We start from the raw sequence: 16,998 nt of genomic DNA on the forward strand, positions 1-16,998 counted from the left end.
AAAAAATTTACCAAATAAAAAGATATAACATAATGAATCTCCAAAATGAAAGACAAAGGAAAAGTCTTGAGAGCAACTTGGAACAGAAAAAAAAAAAAAAAAGTTACCTACAATGGGCAACCAATAAGACTAACCTCTGATTTCTCATCAGAAACCATGCAGGCAAGACATATACCAAATCTTGAAAGAAAAGAATTGCCAACCAAGAATTATATGTTGTTGTTATTATGCGCTGTTGAGTTGGACCCAACTCATAGCGACCCTTCCTTGGGTTTCCAAGGTGGTATCACTACAGAAATAGATGGCCCAACGTTCCTTCCGAGGAGTGGCTGGTGGGTTTGAACTACCAGCCTTCTGGTTAGCAGTCAAGTGTCTTAGGCACTACACTATCAAAGCGCCTAAGAATTATATACCCAGCCAAATTGTCCCTCAAATATGAGGGTGAAATTAAAACATTCCCAAAAAACATAAATATGGGGATTTGTAAAAAAACAAACTAACTCTACAAGAAATGCTAAGGGAGTCCTTCCAATGGAAAAATGAACAACAGGAGACAATCAATTAAGATCAAGACACATGACAACACCACCCAGAAACCAACCCAGAAAAAGAACTCTTAAAACTAAAAATAAGCTTACAAACAGGTAAATAGAGAACCAAAAAAATCAATCTGTAAATGACACCAAAAACAAAGCAAATAGAGAGAATAAATGGTACAAGTACAAAACTTCTAAACAAGGAGGAAGTGAGTATGATGTCTATATAGAACAGACTGTCCAAATTTGGAAAGATATGATAGTTAAGGTTGTGTGTCAACTTGGCTGGACCACGATTCTGAGTAGTTTAAGCAGTTGTGATATGGTCATTCCCACGATGAGATCTGATGTATGGCAGTCACCTCCACAGTGGGATATCCTTTAAGCACCCAATCAGTTGAAAGGGAGTTTCCTTTAGGGTGTGGCCTGCTTCCAATATATATATATATATATATATATATATATATATATATATGGACATCCTGGGAAAGTTCAGGAACTTTCTGTTGGATCTGGATCCTGCCATGTTGCCTGCTGATCTTGGGTTCGTCAGTCCCTGCAGCTGCGTGAGCTGGGAAAGGCCTCCAGTGTGATGCGCAACACAGGAACTTGGGACTTGCCAGGCTCTACAACCATTCTGTGAGCCAATAATCAACAATTTTGCCTGCTCATCTTCAGTTAGTTATCTGCTGTAGTCAGCAGCCTGCTATTCTGCCTGCTGACCTTGGGTTCATAAACCCCTGCAGCTGTGTGAGTCAGGAAAAGCCTCTAATTGATGTTCAACTCAGGAACTTGGGACTTGCTAGCAAAATGAACTCAGCACAGAAAAAATGTTTGGAACAAAGAAATCACTACTAACATGACAAAAAAACACAAAAAAATATCAGCAGTAAATTCATACCTATCATTAATTACATTGAATGTGAATGGACTAAATGTACTAGTCAAGAGAAAGAGAGTGGCAGACTGGATAAGAAAAGAAGATTCATCAATATGCTGCCTACAGGAGACCCACCTTAGGCACAAAGATAAAAATAAATAAAAATTCAAAGATTGGAAAAAATATATCAGATGAATGGCAACCAAAGAAGAACATATTGTTATTGCTGCTGTTGTTAGGTGCTGTCAAGTTGTCTTTGACTCATAGCGACCCTATGCACAGCAGAACAAAACACTGCCCTTTCTTGTGCCAGCCTCAGGATACTTGCTATACCTGAGCCCATCATTGCAGCCACTGTGTCTATCCACAGAGCAAGAACGGTAATATTAATTTCTGATAAAATAGACTTCAAGGTGAGAACCAGCATAAGAGACAAAGAGGGGCATTATGTGATTATAAAAGGGTCAACAGACCAAGAAGACATTGCCATAATAAATATTTATACATCCATTGAAAGAGCTCCAAAATACATAAAGAAAACACTAGCTGAACTGAAATAAAAAATAATAGACAAGTCTACAATAGTAGTAGTAGATTTTAACAAACCACTTTTGATGAAAGAACAACTAGGAAAAAAATCAACAAGGATACAGAAGATCTCAACAACAAAATCAGCAACTCAACTTCACACACATATATGGAACACTCCACTCAATAAAAAACACAATACTTTCTTTTCCAGTGCACGTGGATCATTCTGCTGAATAGACCATAAGTTAGGCCACAAAACAAGACTCAATAAATTTAAAAACATCACAATACTACAAAGCATCTTCTCAGATAACAATGCCACAAAATTAGAAGTCAATAATAGGAATACCAAGGGAAAAAAAAAAAATCAAATACATGGAAACTGAATAATATACTGCTCAACAACTACTGGGAAGCAGAAGAAATAAAGTGAAATGAAAAAAAAAAAGATTCCTAGAAACGAATGAAAATGAAAACTTAACATACCAAAACCTTTGGAACACACTGAAAGCAGTACTCAGAGATCACAGAGGCCATCTTACAGCAATAAATGCACACATCAAAAAAAGAGAAAGAATCAAAATCAACACCTTAAGTTAATAACTCCAATAATTAGAAAAAGAGCAATGAAAGAAATCTACAGTCTCCAGAACAAAGGAAATAATTAATATAGATCAGAGCAGAAATAAATGAAGTTAAAAAAAAGGGAAAAATCAACAAGACCAGAAGCTGGTTTTATTTATTTATTTATTTTTTAAATTAACAAAATCAACCAACCATTGGCAAATTTAATTAAGGAAAAGAAAGAGAAGATGCAAATAATACAAATAATAAATGAAATAGGTGCCATCACAACAAAACCAACTGAAATTTAAAATGATAATAACAAAATACTATGAAGAACTGTAGTCCAACAAATTTTAAAAAACCTAGAAGAAATGGACAAATTTCTGGAAACACAAGGCCTACCCAAACTCACACAGATCAAAACAGGAAATTTGAACAGACCCATCACGAGAGAAGAAATGGAGCAGGTTGTCAAAAAAACTCCCCACAAAATAAGTGCTGGCCCAGACAGCTTCCCTGGAGAATTCTATCAAATGTTCAAAGAAGAGCTGACACCTATCCTACTCAAACTATTCCAGAGCATAGAAAAGAATGGACTATTTCCAAATTCATTCTACAAAGCATGCATAACACCAGTCAAAACACCATTAAAAACAAAAACTAGAGACCAATATCCATGATGAATATAGACACAAAAATCTTCCACAGAATCCTAGCCAACAGAATCTAACACTATATCAAAAAATGATATACGATGAGCAGATGGGATTTATACCAGATATGCAAGGATCAGAAAAAAACAATCATTGTAATCAACACATATATAAAACAGCATCAGAAAAAAAACAATCATTGTAATCAACACATATAAAACAAAGGGAAAGAAAAGCATGATCATATCAATCAATGCAGAAAAGGCATTTAATAAAATCTAACACCCATTTCTGATTAAAACTCTCAGCAAAATAGGGATAGGAGGGAAATTCCTCAACATAATAAAGGGCATATATATAAAACCAATAGCCAACATTATTCTCAATGGAGAGAGACAGAAATCATGCCTCTTGTGAACAGGAGCCAGAGAAGGATGTCCTCTATTATCATTCCTATTCAACATTGTATTGGAAGTCCTGGCCAGGGCAATAAAGCAAGAAAGAGAAATAAAGCATTCAAATGGTCAAAGAAGAAGTAAAACTATCTCTATTTGCAGATGACATGCTCCTATTCACAGAAAACCCAAGAGACTCAGCAAGAAAACTACTAGAACTAATTGAAAAGGTTCAGCAAAGTGGCAGGATACAAGATCTATATAGAAAAATCAGTTGGATTCCTCTACATCAACAATGAGATCTCTGGAAAGGAAATAAGGAAAACAATACAATTTACAAAAGCTACCAGGAAGATAAAATACTTAGGAATAAGTCTTACCAGGGGCACAAAAGAACTATATAAAGAAAACTACAAAATGCTGCTATAAGCAACTACAGGAGATCAATATAAATGGTAGAACATGCCGCAGAAAGACTGAATGTCATGAAAATGTCATTATTACCCAAAGCAATCTATATATTCAAAACAATCCTAATCCAAAGTTCATCAACATTCTTTAAGGACATGGAAACAGCAATCACTATATGGAAATGAAAGAGAGCTTGGTTATGCAAAACACTATTGAAGAAGAAAAATGAAGTAGGAAGTTTCACACACCCCAATCTGAAAATCTACTATACAGCCACAGTAGTCAATAGAGCCTGGTACTGTTCAATGATAGACACATAGACCAGTGGAACAGAATTGAGAATCCAGAAATAAACCCATCCATCTATGGACAGCTGATCTTTGGGAAAGGACTGAAACATACTAACTGAGGTTAGAGATAACCTCTTTAACAAATGGTGCTGGCAAAATTGGATGTCCATTTTCAGAAAAATGAAACAAGATCCATACCCCACACCATAAACAAAGACTAACTCAAGATGGATCTAAGACCTACATGTGAAACCCAAAATTATAAAGTTCAACAAAGATAAAATAGGGGCCAACCTAGGTGCCCTGATATATGGTATAAACAGACTATCAAGTATAACACAAAATGAGCAAACACCAGAAGATAAACTAGATATGACTGGGACCTTCTAAAAATTAAGTTTTTATGTGCATGGAAAGATTTCTCTGCCACTGTAAAAAGAGAACCCATAGATTGGGAAAAAAATATTTGGCTATGACATATCCGACAAGGGATTTATCTTGAAAATATATAGAAAAATTCAACACCTCAACATCAAAAATACAAACAATCCAATTCAAAAATTAGCAGAGGACATTAACATACACTTCACCAAAGAAGATACTCAGAGAGATGAAAATAAAAAACTCCATTAGACAGATGCAAATCAAAACAACAGTGAGATATTATTTCACTCCAGCAATAATAGTAAAGTTCAACAAGACAGAAAACAACAAGTGTTGGTGAGGATGTGGAGACATTAGAACTTTCATGCACTCCTGGTGGGACTTTAAAGTCACCTAAAAGAGGTGAGATCCAGGACTGAATACATATATGTATATCCATGTTCATCAAAATACTATTCACAACAGCAAAAAGATAGAAATAATTTAAGTGCCCATCAACAGATGAACGGATAACCAAACTATGGAACATATACACAATGGAATACTATGCAACACTAAAGAATAATGCTGTTGAGTCAGATCCGATTCACAGACACCCCTCCTTGGGTTTTCAAGGCAGTATCACTATGGAAGTAGATTGCCCAATCTTCCTTCTCAGGAGTGGCTGGTGGGTTTGAACTGCCAGCCTTCTGGTTAGCAGCCAAATGCCTTAGGCACTACGCCACCAGAGCTCCCAAAGAATAATGTAGAATCTGCAAAACACTGCATAATGAGGACATTACGCTGAGTGAAATAGGTCAATCACAGAAGAACAAATATTTTATTAGTTCACTATTGTAAAATTCAAGGAAAGGACTATATACGAAAGGAAACTTTCTTTGTTGGTTACCAGGGATGGGAGGGGAGGGTGGGGAATGCTTCTAGATAGGTAGAGATAAGAACTGATTTTGGTAAAGGGAAAGGTAATACATCAAAAGCGAGTGACAAACACAATAACATTAAGGGAAAGAAAGACACAGAGAAGCACACAAGAGGTACAGGCAACAAATAACATATACAATACTGTGTTATCAGTGATAAGAATGATCAGGCATGTCTAGGCACAAGAGAATATATCCATGACCATATATAAGGTTGGCAGAAGAGATCTGTACACATGTATTTGTATGTGCTATAAGAATGTCCATATTAATAGAACTAACAGGGGCCAAAGTTATGATAACTTCTTGGTTGCAGTCAACCACCTTGATGGATTGAGTTTTTGGACCTGTGGGCTCGGGACCATGGTCACAGGGGACATCAAGCTCAATTGGCATAACATACTACACAAAAACATTGTTCCACATCCTATTTTGGTGAATAACAACTGGGGTCTTAAAAGCTTGCAAGCATTATACAGGATGACCACCTGGATTCCAAATTCTTGATGGGAATAAAGATTGAGAGTGTGATAAAAGGGGGAAAAAAAAAAAAGCTTGCAAGCAGCCATCTAGATGCAACAAAGGGTCTCTCCTTGTCCAGAGCAAAGAGGAATGAAGAAAACCAAAGACACATGAAAACAATTACTCCAAGGGACTAGTTGACCATGCGAACCTCAGCCATGAGACCAGAAGAACTAGATGATGCCCAGTATCACAATCAACCACTCAGAAAGGGATTTGTGCAGGAGATCCTGGATAGAGTGGGAGAACAATGTGAAACAAAACTCCAAACCATAAAAAGATCAAGTTTATTAGTCTGATAAAGAATGGTGAGATCCACAAGACTATGGCAGCTTAGTTAACCCTTCAGATCTGAAGTTGAACTCAGTCCGGTGGCTTATAGGGTAAACATTAACATCAGATAGATATATACTCCTTAAAATGATCAATCATGGGAGAACAGAAGGGCAATATTTACACAGGGAGATAGCTCAGGGGGCAGGAATGCATAGGAAAGAAGAGCACAGGGAAAGGTAACTACAGGGAGGAAGTGGAAAGAGAAAATTTTTTAAAAAAGAGAAATAATAATAAAGAAGAGCAGTGATGTGACTATGTCCATTCAACCCATATCATCAGCGTTCAGCATAATGTCTGACACATACAGGTGCTCAGCATATTTTTACTGAATGAGTAGATAATACCTCAAGGTTCCTCTTAATCCCATTGTTCTTTGAGTCTCACAGTCAACCCATACTACATTCTCCTCTACACACATACCAAACCAAAATAAAGGGACCTCTGGTAGCGTAGTGCCTAAGGCATTTGACTACAAACCAGAAAGCTGGTGGTTCAAACCCACCAGCCACTCCTCGGAAGAAAGGTTTGGCAATCTACTTCCGTAGTGATACTGCCTCGGAAACCCAAGGAGGGGTCACTGTGACTCTACGGAAGTGAGTTTATAAGGTATTTCAAAATGTCACTCAATCTGAGCACCAGACATTGACTATTATTACGTTTTAAATAATACTTTCTAGAAAGAATTCTGAGCAGCATAATACCCTTAATGTAAAAAGAGAAAATTGGCACTCCATTTTTCCCTCTCTTTTAATAATCCACATTGAATTTCCTTGTAAGCATTTGTTAACAGGGAATAAATAAACTTAGTGTGTATTTACTGTCATCCACGAGCAGCTGTTTAATGAGGTTCTTTTTTTATCTCTAAGAAAATATGGAGGCATTTGCACAGTGTAGAATTATTTCACAAGTAGATGTTTCAGTACAATACCAGCGTATTTCTGTTTTGCAGGTAAATAGCCAAGAACACCCAATATTTTCTCTCTGTTCTTTTATTGGCATTCCCTATCATACACACACAAAAATTCAGATTTCTGCCTCTATAAAATCTGCATCTTAATGAACATTACTAATTATCAAGGATATTATGGGGAGAGTCTTTGGGCCAGGGATGATCATAAGTAGTTTAATCTATTTCCAGTAAATAAATATAAACCAAAAGAAGAAAATCAAAATCGCTTAACATTTTCATCATATTTACATAAAAATTTAGCTGGAATTTTTCAAACCAAAATAGGATTTTATTGTATTACACCATTTGACATTTTTCTTAACAGTATATTGTGATCATCTTTTCATGTCAAAAAAGTTTTTCTATGTGATTTTTTAAATGACTACATGAGATTCTGTAATATAAATGTATTACAATTTACTCAACTAACTATTTAACCTTCTGTTCCAACTCTTGCTTGATTCAAAGCACTCATCCCTATGGGAAAAATTGTTGCACATGGTCTTAATTATTTCTTGGGATAAAATTCTGGAAATGAAATTACTGGATGCAAAAAGGGCATGGAGGTGGCATATTCTGACCTCTTATAACTTCACAAGAGGAAGACAGAATCACCATGAGCAAATCAAGGCTTTCCTATGAGGTCAGACATGCCATGGCCCTCCAGCTTTTGACCAACTCTGACACCAGCTGTCCCTCCCAAGGCACTCACTACTTCTCTGCTGGGTTCAATAATTCATTGCAATGGCCACACAGAACTCACAGACAATACTCACGATTATGGGGTTTATTAGGGAAGTAACAGGCTACAATTCAGAAACACACTCTAGATGCAATTCTTAGATCAGGACAGACTCCCCTCTCCTATGCCCTCAGGCATGCCTCTCTGGCCCTTGGCCTCTCAATCCAGCCTCTGCCCTGCTCAGGGAAATGTTACCAAAGCTCTTTTAGTTCTGCCAGTAGGTATACCTCAGTGCACCCCACTCCACCAGCAAGACTCCTGTCCAAAGGCACTCAGCTTTCTTGCTCTGTGGGCCAGATAAGCCCACAGCTCTGCCTCGTGCCTTTTGGTTCCACTGCCACTGTCTCTCTGCCAGGGGTGTCTCTCTTTTGGGGCATCTCTGCCAAGGTGGTCCAGTGTAGGGATCTCAAGTCCAAGGACAGACTCTATTTCACCTCAAGCTCTTCTCTCTTGATGGCAATAAGATGCTCTCCTCTGCCTCCAGGAGGCCTCTTTTTAAGCCTGACAGTGACAGAACTAACTCATCCCAACATCAGAGTTCTACACATCTTATTTGCATGGTCTCACCTAGTTCCAGTGGGAGTTACAAAGACTGGTTAGATAAGCCTTTCCAAGTAATTCACTGCACCACACTGGATGCATGAATTCATAAATTCACTGGATAAATTAATTCATAAATTCCAATGACTCTTAGTAAAATTGGGAGCTCTGGTGGTGTAGTGCCTAAGGCATTTGACTGCTAAACTGGAGGCTGGCAGTTCAAACCCACCAGCCACTCCTCGGAAGGAAGATTGGGCAATCTACTTCTGTAGAGACACCGCCTCAGCAACCCAAGGAATGGTCGCTTAGAATCAGAAATGACTCGCTGGTAGTGTTTGGATTGTTTTTTTCTTAGTAAAATTACCCAACAGCCTTTGTAAAAGTTTTACCATTTTTCTCTTTCCTCGGCTATGTAAGAGTGTTACCCTGTCTCAAATCCTGACTTACCACAAGTATGATCCTTTTTTTTTTCTCTCCTTGAGTTCTGTATATTTGAAAATTTGATCAAACCAAACCCACTGCCATTGAATCAACTCCAACTCATAGTGACTTTTTAGGATAGAATAAAACTGCCCCATAGGGTTTCCAAGGCTGTAAACCTTTACAGAAGCAGACTGTCACATGTTTCTTCTGTGGAACATATGTTTGGTTAGCAGTCTAAGGCTTTAACCACTACACCACCAGAGCTCCTTTGAAAATTTGATAGGCAAAAACAAAACAAAACAAAACAAAAATTCCATCGTTGGTTTAATTTGGCTCTTTATACCCTTTGCCCATTTTTCTACTGGTATGCTTACTTTTGTCTATTGCTCTTTGATAAAAATATAAAATCAACAGCTAACATCTAATATTTCTTGAATTTTATGAGCCTGGCCATATTTTAGATACTTTATATTTAATACTACCCAGTGAGGCAAGTGCTGTTACTATCCATTTTACAAATAAAGCATGTGAGGAACAGAGAGGTTAAGTGACTTACCAATGTAACATAACTATTAAATCTAGTATATCCTGGAGAGCAACAATTTATCACATATGTTATAAAGATTATTAGCCTATCAGAATGTGTGTTGATTTTTCTTGGTTTATCACTTGTCATTTAATTTTATTTGTCATTATTCTGCTTGAATTACATGATTCTGTTATCGTTAAATAAACTGACTTTTCCTTTATAGTTTCTACTTTTGATATCTTCTTCATCTGAAGAAGAGTATTTGAAATAAATAAAATTCAAACACATAAAGATATTCAGACAGTTTACAAGGATATAAAATGAAAAGTTAAATTATCTTGTTCCCCTTTGCACAAACCATTGTCCTACATAGCAAAGGTATCTCCCTCTACCCATTCCTGTTTTTGTTTCTTCTGAAGGTTGTCCTAGGAATCTAAATATTGTACAAGTACCTCCATTTTCTTGATTTATCAACTCTAGACAGTATCTATTGATTTATTACTATGAAAGATAAGAAATTTTAGTTAACTTAGCCTGTTCTTTCCTTTTCTACTACTGATTTAAAGTCCATGAGTAATATTAATTTTGGTTGCAAGTACCTTTATAACTTTAAATAATATACTCTATTTCTTCATTTACCAATTTATAGATGTATGTCTTAACTAAGTGGGTTTTTCTTAATGGAAGGAATCACATGTAAAAATAATTGTTCTCTATAATGTTTGGATCATAAAGTGCCAAATTTATGAAGGAACACTTCACTAGAAATAGATCTGTCTTTAGATATTTTAATGGATTAGAGATTGTTTAAATAGAACTAAAAGTGTTGATATAAATGATGACATAAATTATAGTGAGAATATTTATATTCATATAGCACCTTGAGATTACAGATCCTTTCCAACTATCAATATAGTTTATTATTGCTCAGAGTAATTGTATAATGCATATTTACAACTATTATTACATTTTATAGATAAAGAAATAAACCTAGCTAGTTAAGGCCATACAAAATCAATGTGGTGGTCTTCTAGGTGTTATTTTGTTTTGTTTGCTTTTATTTCTGTCCAGTATCTATTTTCCCATTTTTGTAGCAAAAGATTCAGTGAGAATGCAACCTTCCCCCAACTTTCAACTCATGTTCTTCCAAGAGAAGCTAATTACAACCCTGACCTCATGGTATATCTGACATAGACCTTAGCCAATACATGCATTACAATCTCCTTGACATAGTTATTAGTTCCAAGTGGGTCTGGAACTGCATAAGAACCTACAATGTATACCAAGATTTGGGCTGGGAATGGTGAGGAAAAGATTCTTGGTTCATTCTCTTGAAGAAAAAATACAACCTTGGGAGATGCTGAAAGCCATCATGAGAGGAAGGTAACTAACTCCAAGGAAGCTGGGTGAAGAAAGAATGAGTCTTGATCATTTCACTGGATGCTTCCTGAGCCATTTCTATGCCTGTAGCTCAGCTGTATCAGCCAACACAAATTTCATCTTTGTTTACCCAAGTTTTGGTTGGGTTTTCTGTCAACTATAATAATTGCTACAGTTAATTAGTGGCAACTCTGACACCAGATCTTTTGACTTCAAATCTCAGGATCTTTCTATTCTATTATGCTGACTGTGAAATTAATTTCTTTGTTCAGGATTCAGAAACACACACCCTTCAAGACTTCTTCAAAAGTTTCTTTGCCTTCCTTTGTAGCCTACTCTGGAAGCATAGTGCCTAAGGCATTTGACTGCTAACCAGAGGCTGGTGGTTCAAACCCACCAGCCACTCCTCAGAAGGAAGGTTGGGCAATCTACTTCTGTAGAGATACTGCCTTGGAAACCCAAGGAGGGGTCACTATGAGTTGGATCTGACTCCACAGAGGTGAGAAATAACCTTTAGAAATGGAAATGTGTCAAGTGGAATTCATAAATACACATTTGACTATGAAATTCTCCATACACTTGAAATAATTGAATGGGTCAAAGACAAGCTAATTTCAAAATTTTTATGTTAAGTAAATTAACTTACCAATGCAAGCACACAAAATGAAAATTATTACATTATTTTAATTCTAAGAACAATTCTGAATCACTGATAATGGATTGAATTTTGTTCTCCTAAAAGATATATTGAAGTCCTAACCTTTGTCCCTATGATTGTGATTCTGTTTGGAAATAGAGTTTTTCTTTATAACAAACATGTTAATAAGGTCATACAGGCATAGAGTGGGTCCTAAACCTAATTCCCTCTGAGTGATACCTTATAAAAAGGGAAAACAGACATAAAGAGCTACACATGCACAGTGGGAAGACACCGTATGAGAATCTGTCTGCAAGTCAAAGAACATCAAGGAACATTCAGGACTACTGATAAGAAAGGACAATCCTCTAAAGCAGCTGCTTTGGCTTGGATTTCTAGTCTCCAAACACTGTGAGAAAATAAACTTCTGTTTTTTAAGCCATCCTCTTTGTGGTATATTGTTACAGCAACCCTAGGAAACTAAGACGGGTACTTTAAATTATAGCAACACCACCTGTCCTGGTGGCATAGTGCCTAAGGTATTTGATTGCTAACCAGAAGGCTGGTGGTTCATACGCACCAGCCACTCCCTGGAAGGAAGGTTGGGCAATCTACTTCTGTAGTGATACCGCCTTGGAAACCCAAGGAGGGGTCGCTATGAGTCGGCTCAACTCCACGGCAGTGCATTGTGTTGTGTTACCTGCCACCTACTGCTATGTAGAAAAGTGTGACCATCAAATTCAATTACAAGCAAGCTGTCTGAAATTCAGAGCATATTTAACTTGAGATGGAAGGACGACTGGGGAATCTACTTCCGTAAAGATTTACCACCTCAAAAACCCTGTGAGAGTCAGAATTGACTTGATGGCAGTGAGTTTGGTTTTTAATTTAACTTAAGAAGCAATGATATAATTAGTCACTTGCTTCTTAGACTTGTACAGGAAAATTGATTCAATTTAAAAGGTAGATAAATTAATTTATTTGAATGAAAATATTAGAGCACAGCATTATCATAATACTAATAATTAATTTTTTAAAAAAATACTAAAATGAAAGAAGATGATTTTTAAACAAGGAGGTTTTCTTGAGGAAGATGAGAAGGTAAATGAAAGTTTGTGGCCATTCCAAGGGATTCTATAAGAACTGCCAAAGGACTTAATAGTGTATGGTTCAAGTTCTTTCTTATACCTGATTTCATTCAAAATATATAACTGTTTCTCCTCTGGTACAATAATAGCTGTATCACTATTCTTAGACCTCATACCATACAAAGGTGGAACTAAGAAAGCAAAGACACAAAAGAGATTTGTATTTGTTCTTTGAATAAGTATTTCAGTACATAGACTTGGAAATATATATTTAAACCCAGCATTACAATGATGGCTACAAGGGAATTGATGCAGGGGTGATGTAGGGGCTCAGCCAGTGAGCAAGTGGGTCCTAAAGGAGAATACTAAGGTAAGTTGTAAGACTCAATTGGGCAGAAAAAGAAACTGAGGAGGGCGACCAGAGAGACTGAACTCTGTGTCTGCCATGGCAGGAGATATCACCTACAGTGCTGTGTCAGGGTGCTATGTGAGATTTGGTGGGGAAAAAAGGAAAAGTGGGGAGAAAAATATTTGAATTTTTAGTATGAAAATCATAGGAAATCTTTAAATGATTTTTGAGTAAAATTTAAAAATTTTTTTAGTTGGAAGAGGAAATGTGGGGATGGAGCATTACAAGGAGAGAGAATAATGCGTACATAAATTGATGAATAAATAGGTGGTCATATGTGTTCTCAACTAAGTTTAAGAAGCTAGTGAGTGAACTACTGAGAAAAAATGATGAGAACTACACATGAAAATTCAGCAAGGGAGAGGAAGTGGTAAACAACAGATAGCACTGATAGTGCTATCCCAACCCAGAACTTCTTAGATACATACCATTCAGTAAAGCCCATGGAAGGGGATATTGGGGTCCAAATACCCCAGAGGGAATTAGAAGTCCCTAAATTATGAAGTATAAACCATTTGAGAGTCCAGTGTTCCTAAGTATATTTCTAAAATAAAGGAGTAATTTTATTTTAAAGGTTGGAACTCACTGGGGTCAGTTGTAGATTAAATGTTATTCTCCAAAACAATACGTTGAAGTTTTAACTCCTGGTACCTTATTTGGATGTGACTTTGACTTTATTTGTAGATAAGGTCTTTGAAGATACTGTTAGTTAAATAACATAAGGTCATACTGGAGTAGAGTGAGTCCTAATCCTATCTGAGTGGTGTCCTTATGAAAGAGGAGAAAAGACATCACATCGAGAAAGAGACAGAGAGGGATGATGGTGCTACCAGCTGAGCTACAAGAAAGGATCTTCCGCTAGAGCCTTGGGAAGTAGCATGATCCTTCTGACACCTTGAATTTAAATTTGTTGTTGTTGTTGTTATGTGCCGTCGAGTCGGACCCTCTAAAACAGTAAGACTATCAAGTTCTGGTGTTTAAAGGCATCCACTTTGTGGTATTTTGTTATGGCAGCCCTAGGAAAATAATCCAAGGTCACTCTACACAGTCCATGGGTGGTGTAAATGGTTAAAGCACTCACTGGTAGCCAAAAGTTTGGAGGTTTGAGTCTACCCAAGGTGCTTAGGAAGAAAAGTCTGGCAATCTACTTCTAAAAAATCAGCCACTGAAGACCTTATAGAGCACAATTCTACTCCGACAACCATGGGGTCACCATGAATCAGTCAACAACGGCAAATGTTTTTTGTCTCTTAACATAATATCTGAATTGACACAGTTAGGATGGCAAATACCTTATGCTTAGAAAAAAAAAAAAGATCTTGCCATGGAGTGACACACATTTTATTGTTGAGATACAAAACATTGAACATGTGGGGTACAAGAGGCAGTCACTGGCACTGCCGGTAATAAACAGGTCCTAACCTGCGGAAGGTAGGAGCTCTGGTAGCATAGTGCCTAATGACACTTGACTGCTAACCAGAAGCCTGGCGGTTCAAACCCACCAGCCACTCCTCGGAAGGAAGATTGGGCAATCTATTTCCGTCGTGATACTGCCTCGGCAACCCAAGGAGGGGTCGCTATGAGTCAGTACGACTTGACGGCACATAACAACAACAACCACCTGCGAAGACACTAAATAGTCTGTTTCACATGCCCGGCTCTCCAGGCCTGTACTCAACATTCAACCTTAGAGTCTGTATTTTCAATGGAAAACTATTGTGAATGGTAGAGCTGAAAGCAAAAAGGCCAAGCCTCCCTTGGTTGTAACTGCATGATTCTTTCCAAGCTCATTTGCACGTTAGTGATTTTGCTTTGCTTGGCCTTTAGCACCTTGAAAGCTCAGAAAGTGAAAATGAGGAACTCAGCTGATTTTTTTCTTTTTAAATTTTTACTCCAAATATTCCTTTAATAGTAGTATTTCTTAGACAGGGATTTCTGATGTTCTAATTAATTGTTCTTAGTGTTTCTTTTAAAGTATCTTTTAACGTTTGTGAATCTGTCATGGCTTTTGTTCTTTGCACTCATTGATATTTTCCTTTAATACAGAAGAGAGTTACTTATATAGTGGTCAGGTGGAATGTAAGTTTATTTGGAGACCCTCACTTGACGTTGTTGAGTTCAGTTTCAACTCTAGGGAGGCAGCATTAAGAAATGTCAGCTGGCAGAAGAAAAGGGTAGTGAAAAAAATAGTGTTGCTCTGCCATTTTCCTACTCCCCTTTGTGAGATCTGACTTTTAGAAATCCTTTGTTATTTCACAATACATTTTCAAATGCTTTTGAAGCAATTAACACCCTGAATAGAATCCTGTTGTCACATTTAATTATCAGATAGCTACTTTCCTTTGGGATATTTGACAGATGCCCAAAACGTTGGTCTTAATCTAAAATGGAGAAGAGACCTCTGACATAGTGAAAGCCACCAAAGTGGCATTTATTAAATATAAATGGTAAGTGTCTAAAGGGAAGTAAAGAAAAGAGCATTAGTTCTCATCTCAAAAAGAAAATTCTGCCAGGATGAAGGCAAAATCACATTCACTCTTAGCTCTTAGTTTCATTTGTCATGTGATAATTTAAGATGTATTTTTTCCTATAAAGCATTAAGTTTGCATTGGCATATAGAGGATTCTGACCCTCAGCTTCTAGTTTCAGTTTGCCAATCTTACTCTACATACAAAAGTTTCTATTAGCCAATTGTCTGAAAAATGACTTGTACAAGCATACAAATTAAATGATACTGATTTGAAATGAAGAATGCTCATTTATGTGCATCTTAGGAATCCAAAGTGAACCAACTAAATATATATGCTGAAGAAAAAAAAAAAAAAATGTTACCCTGTGGGTAGTATCTTGTAATAGGCTAGAAATATGAAACCCAATAATAGTATTAGAAATTAGGTGTCTAATGAATTGTGCCTATTACTGGAGATTTTCTGTGATAAAAATTCCTTAAAAGCTAGAAATTGCCTCTATCTCTATGACATCAGGGAAAAGATACTTATTAAAGCCATCAGGAATTATCTCCAAGTAGAAGCATATTTCATATTGTAAAAGAAACATAAGCAAAGTACCAGTACTTACTATGTAAGAACTATGGCCACTGCATCATTCAAAACACTCTCCCCAAATAAGAGTGTGTAGAGATCTGGGTCAACGTGCAGTTCATGGAAAATGGCCAACACCGTCACTAGGGAGAGACACACATACAGGCAGAGTTAGCTGGGAAACAGCCATGGAGTTTTGATTACTTGTGGTAACCTCTAAAAGGCATTCATTTAATGCTGATCTTCTCAAATCCATCCCCTATAGTGATATCAGACCTTTATCCAAAAAACAATCTGATCATATCATGCCCCTACTTAGAGATTTCTCTGTACCCTCTACTGCTTACAGAAGAAGTTGGAGCTTTTTCATGTCTTCCACCATCTGTCTCCTTCTGCCCCATCAATCCTTTACTCTCTCTTTGAAGCCACACCGAACTACTTGCCATAATTTCCAAACACATTGTAAAGTTTCTAAAATACCTTTGCACTTTAGTTCCCTCTGTGACAGCCTCCATTTCTTTCTCATCCATCTACCACCAGCCTACCCTTCCTCATATATGTAAGCAGAGAAACACATATCCCATTTGACTATTGGTACAATTTTTTTCAGTCATGAAGAGCCTCTCAAGCATCTCCCTCACTCCCTCAGCAAAGACTCCACTCACGGAGAGATTGGGACTCTCATACACTGCTGGTGGGACTGTAAAATGGTACAACCATTGTGGAAAGCAGTATGGCGATTCCTTCAAAAGCTGGAAATACAAATACCATTTGACCCAGCCATCCCATTACTAGGTATATACCCTAAAGAAGTGAGAGCCATAACAAGAACAGA

At 37.0% G+C, this 16,998-nt stretch overlaps 1 protein-coding gene across 1 annotated transcript in view; it reads right to left on the bottom strand.

Annotated features, from left to right (window-relative positions):
- SLC9A9 (solute carrier family 9 member A9) overlaps positions 1-16,998 on the bottom strand; it is a 1,057,350-nt gene that overhangs the window by 677,336 nt on the left and 363,016 nt on the right. The window contains exon 6 of the mRNA XM_007952889.1: positions 16,201-16,306. Coding sequence (XP_007951080.1) covers positions 16,201-16,306 — 106 coding nt within the window. The remainder of the gene's footprint in view (positions 1-16,200; positions 16,307-16,998) is intronic.

The sequence above is a fragment of the Orycteropus afer genome, unplaced genomic scaffold (genome assembly GCF_000298275.1).
Source record: "Orycteropus afer afer isolate SDZICR_OR568_19922 unplaced genomic scaffold, OryAfe1.0 scaffold00363, whole genome shotgun sequence".
Taxonomy (NCBI): Eukaryota; Metazoa; Chordata; class Mammalia; order Tubulidentata; family Orycteropodidae; genus Orycteropus; species Orycteropus afer.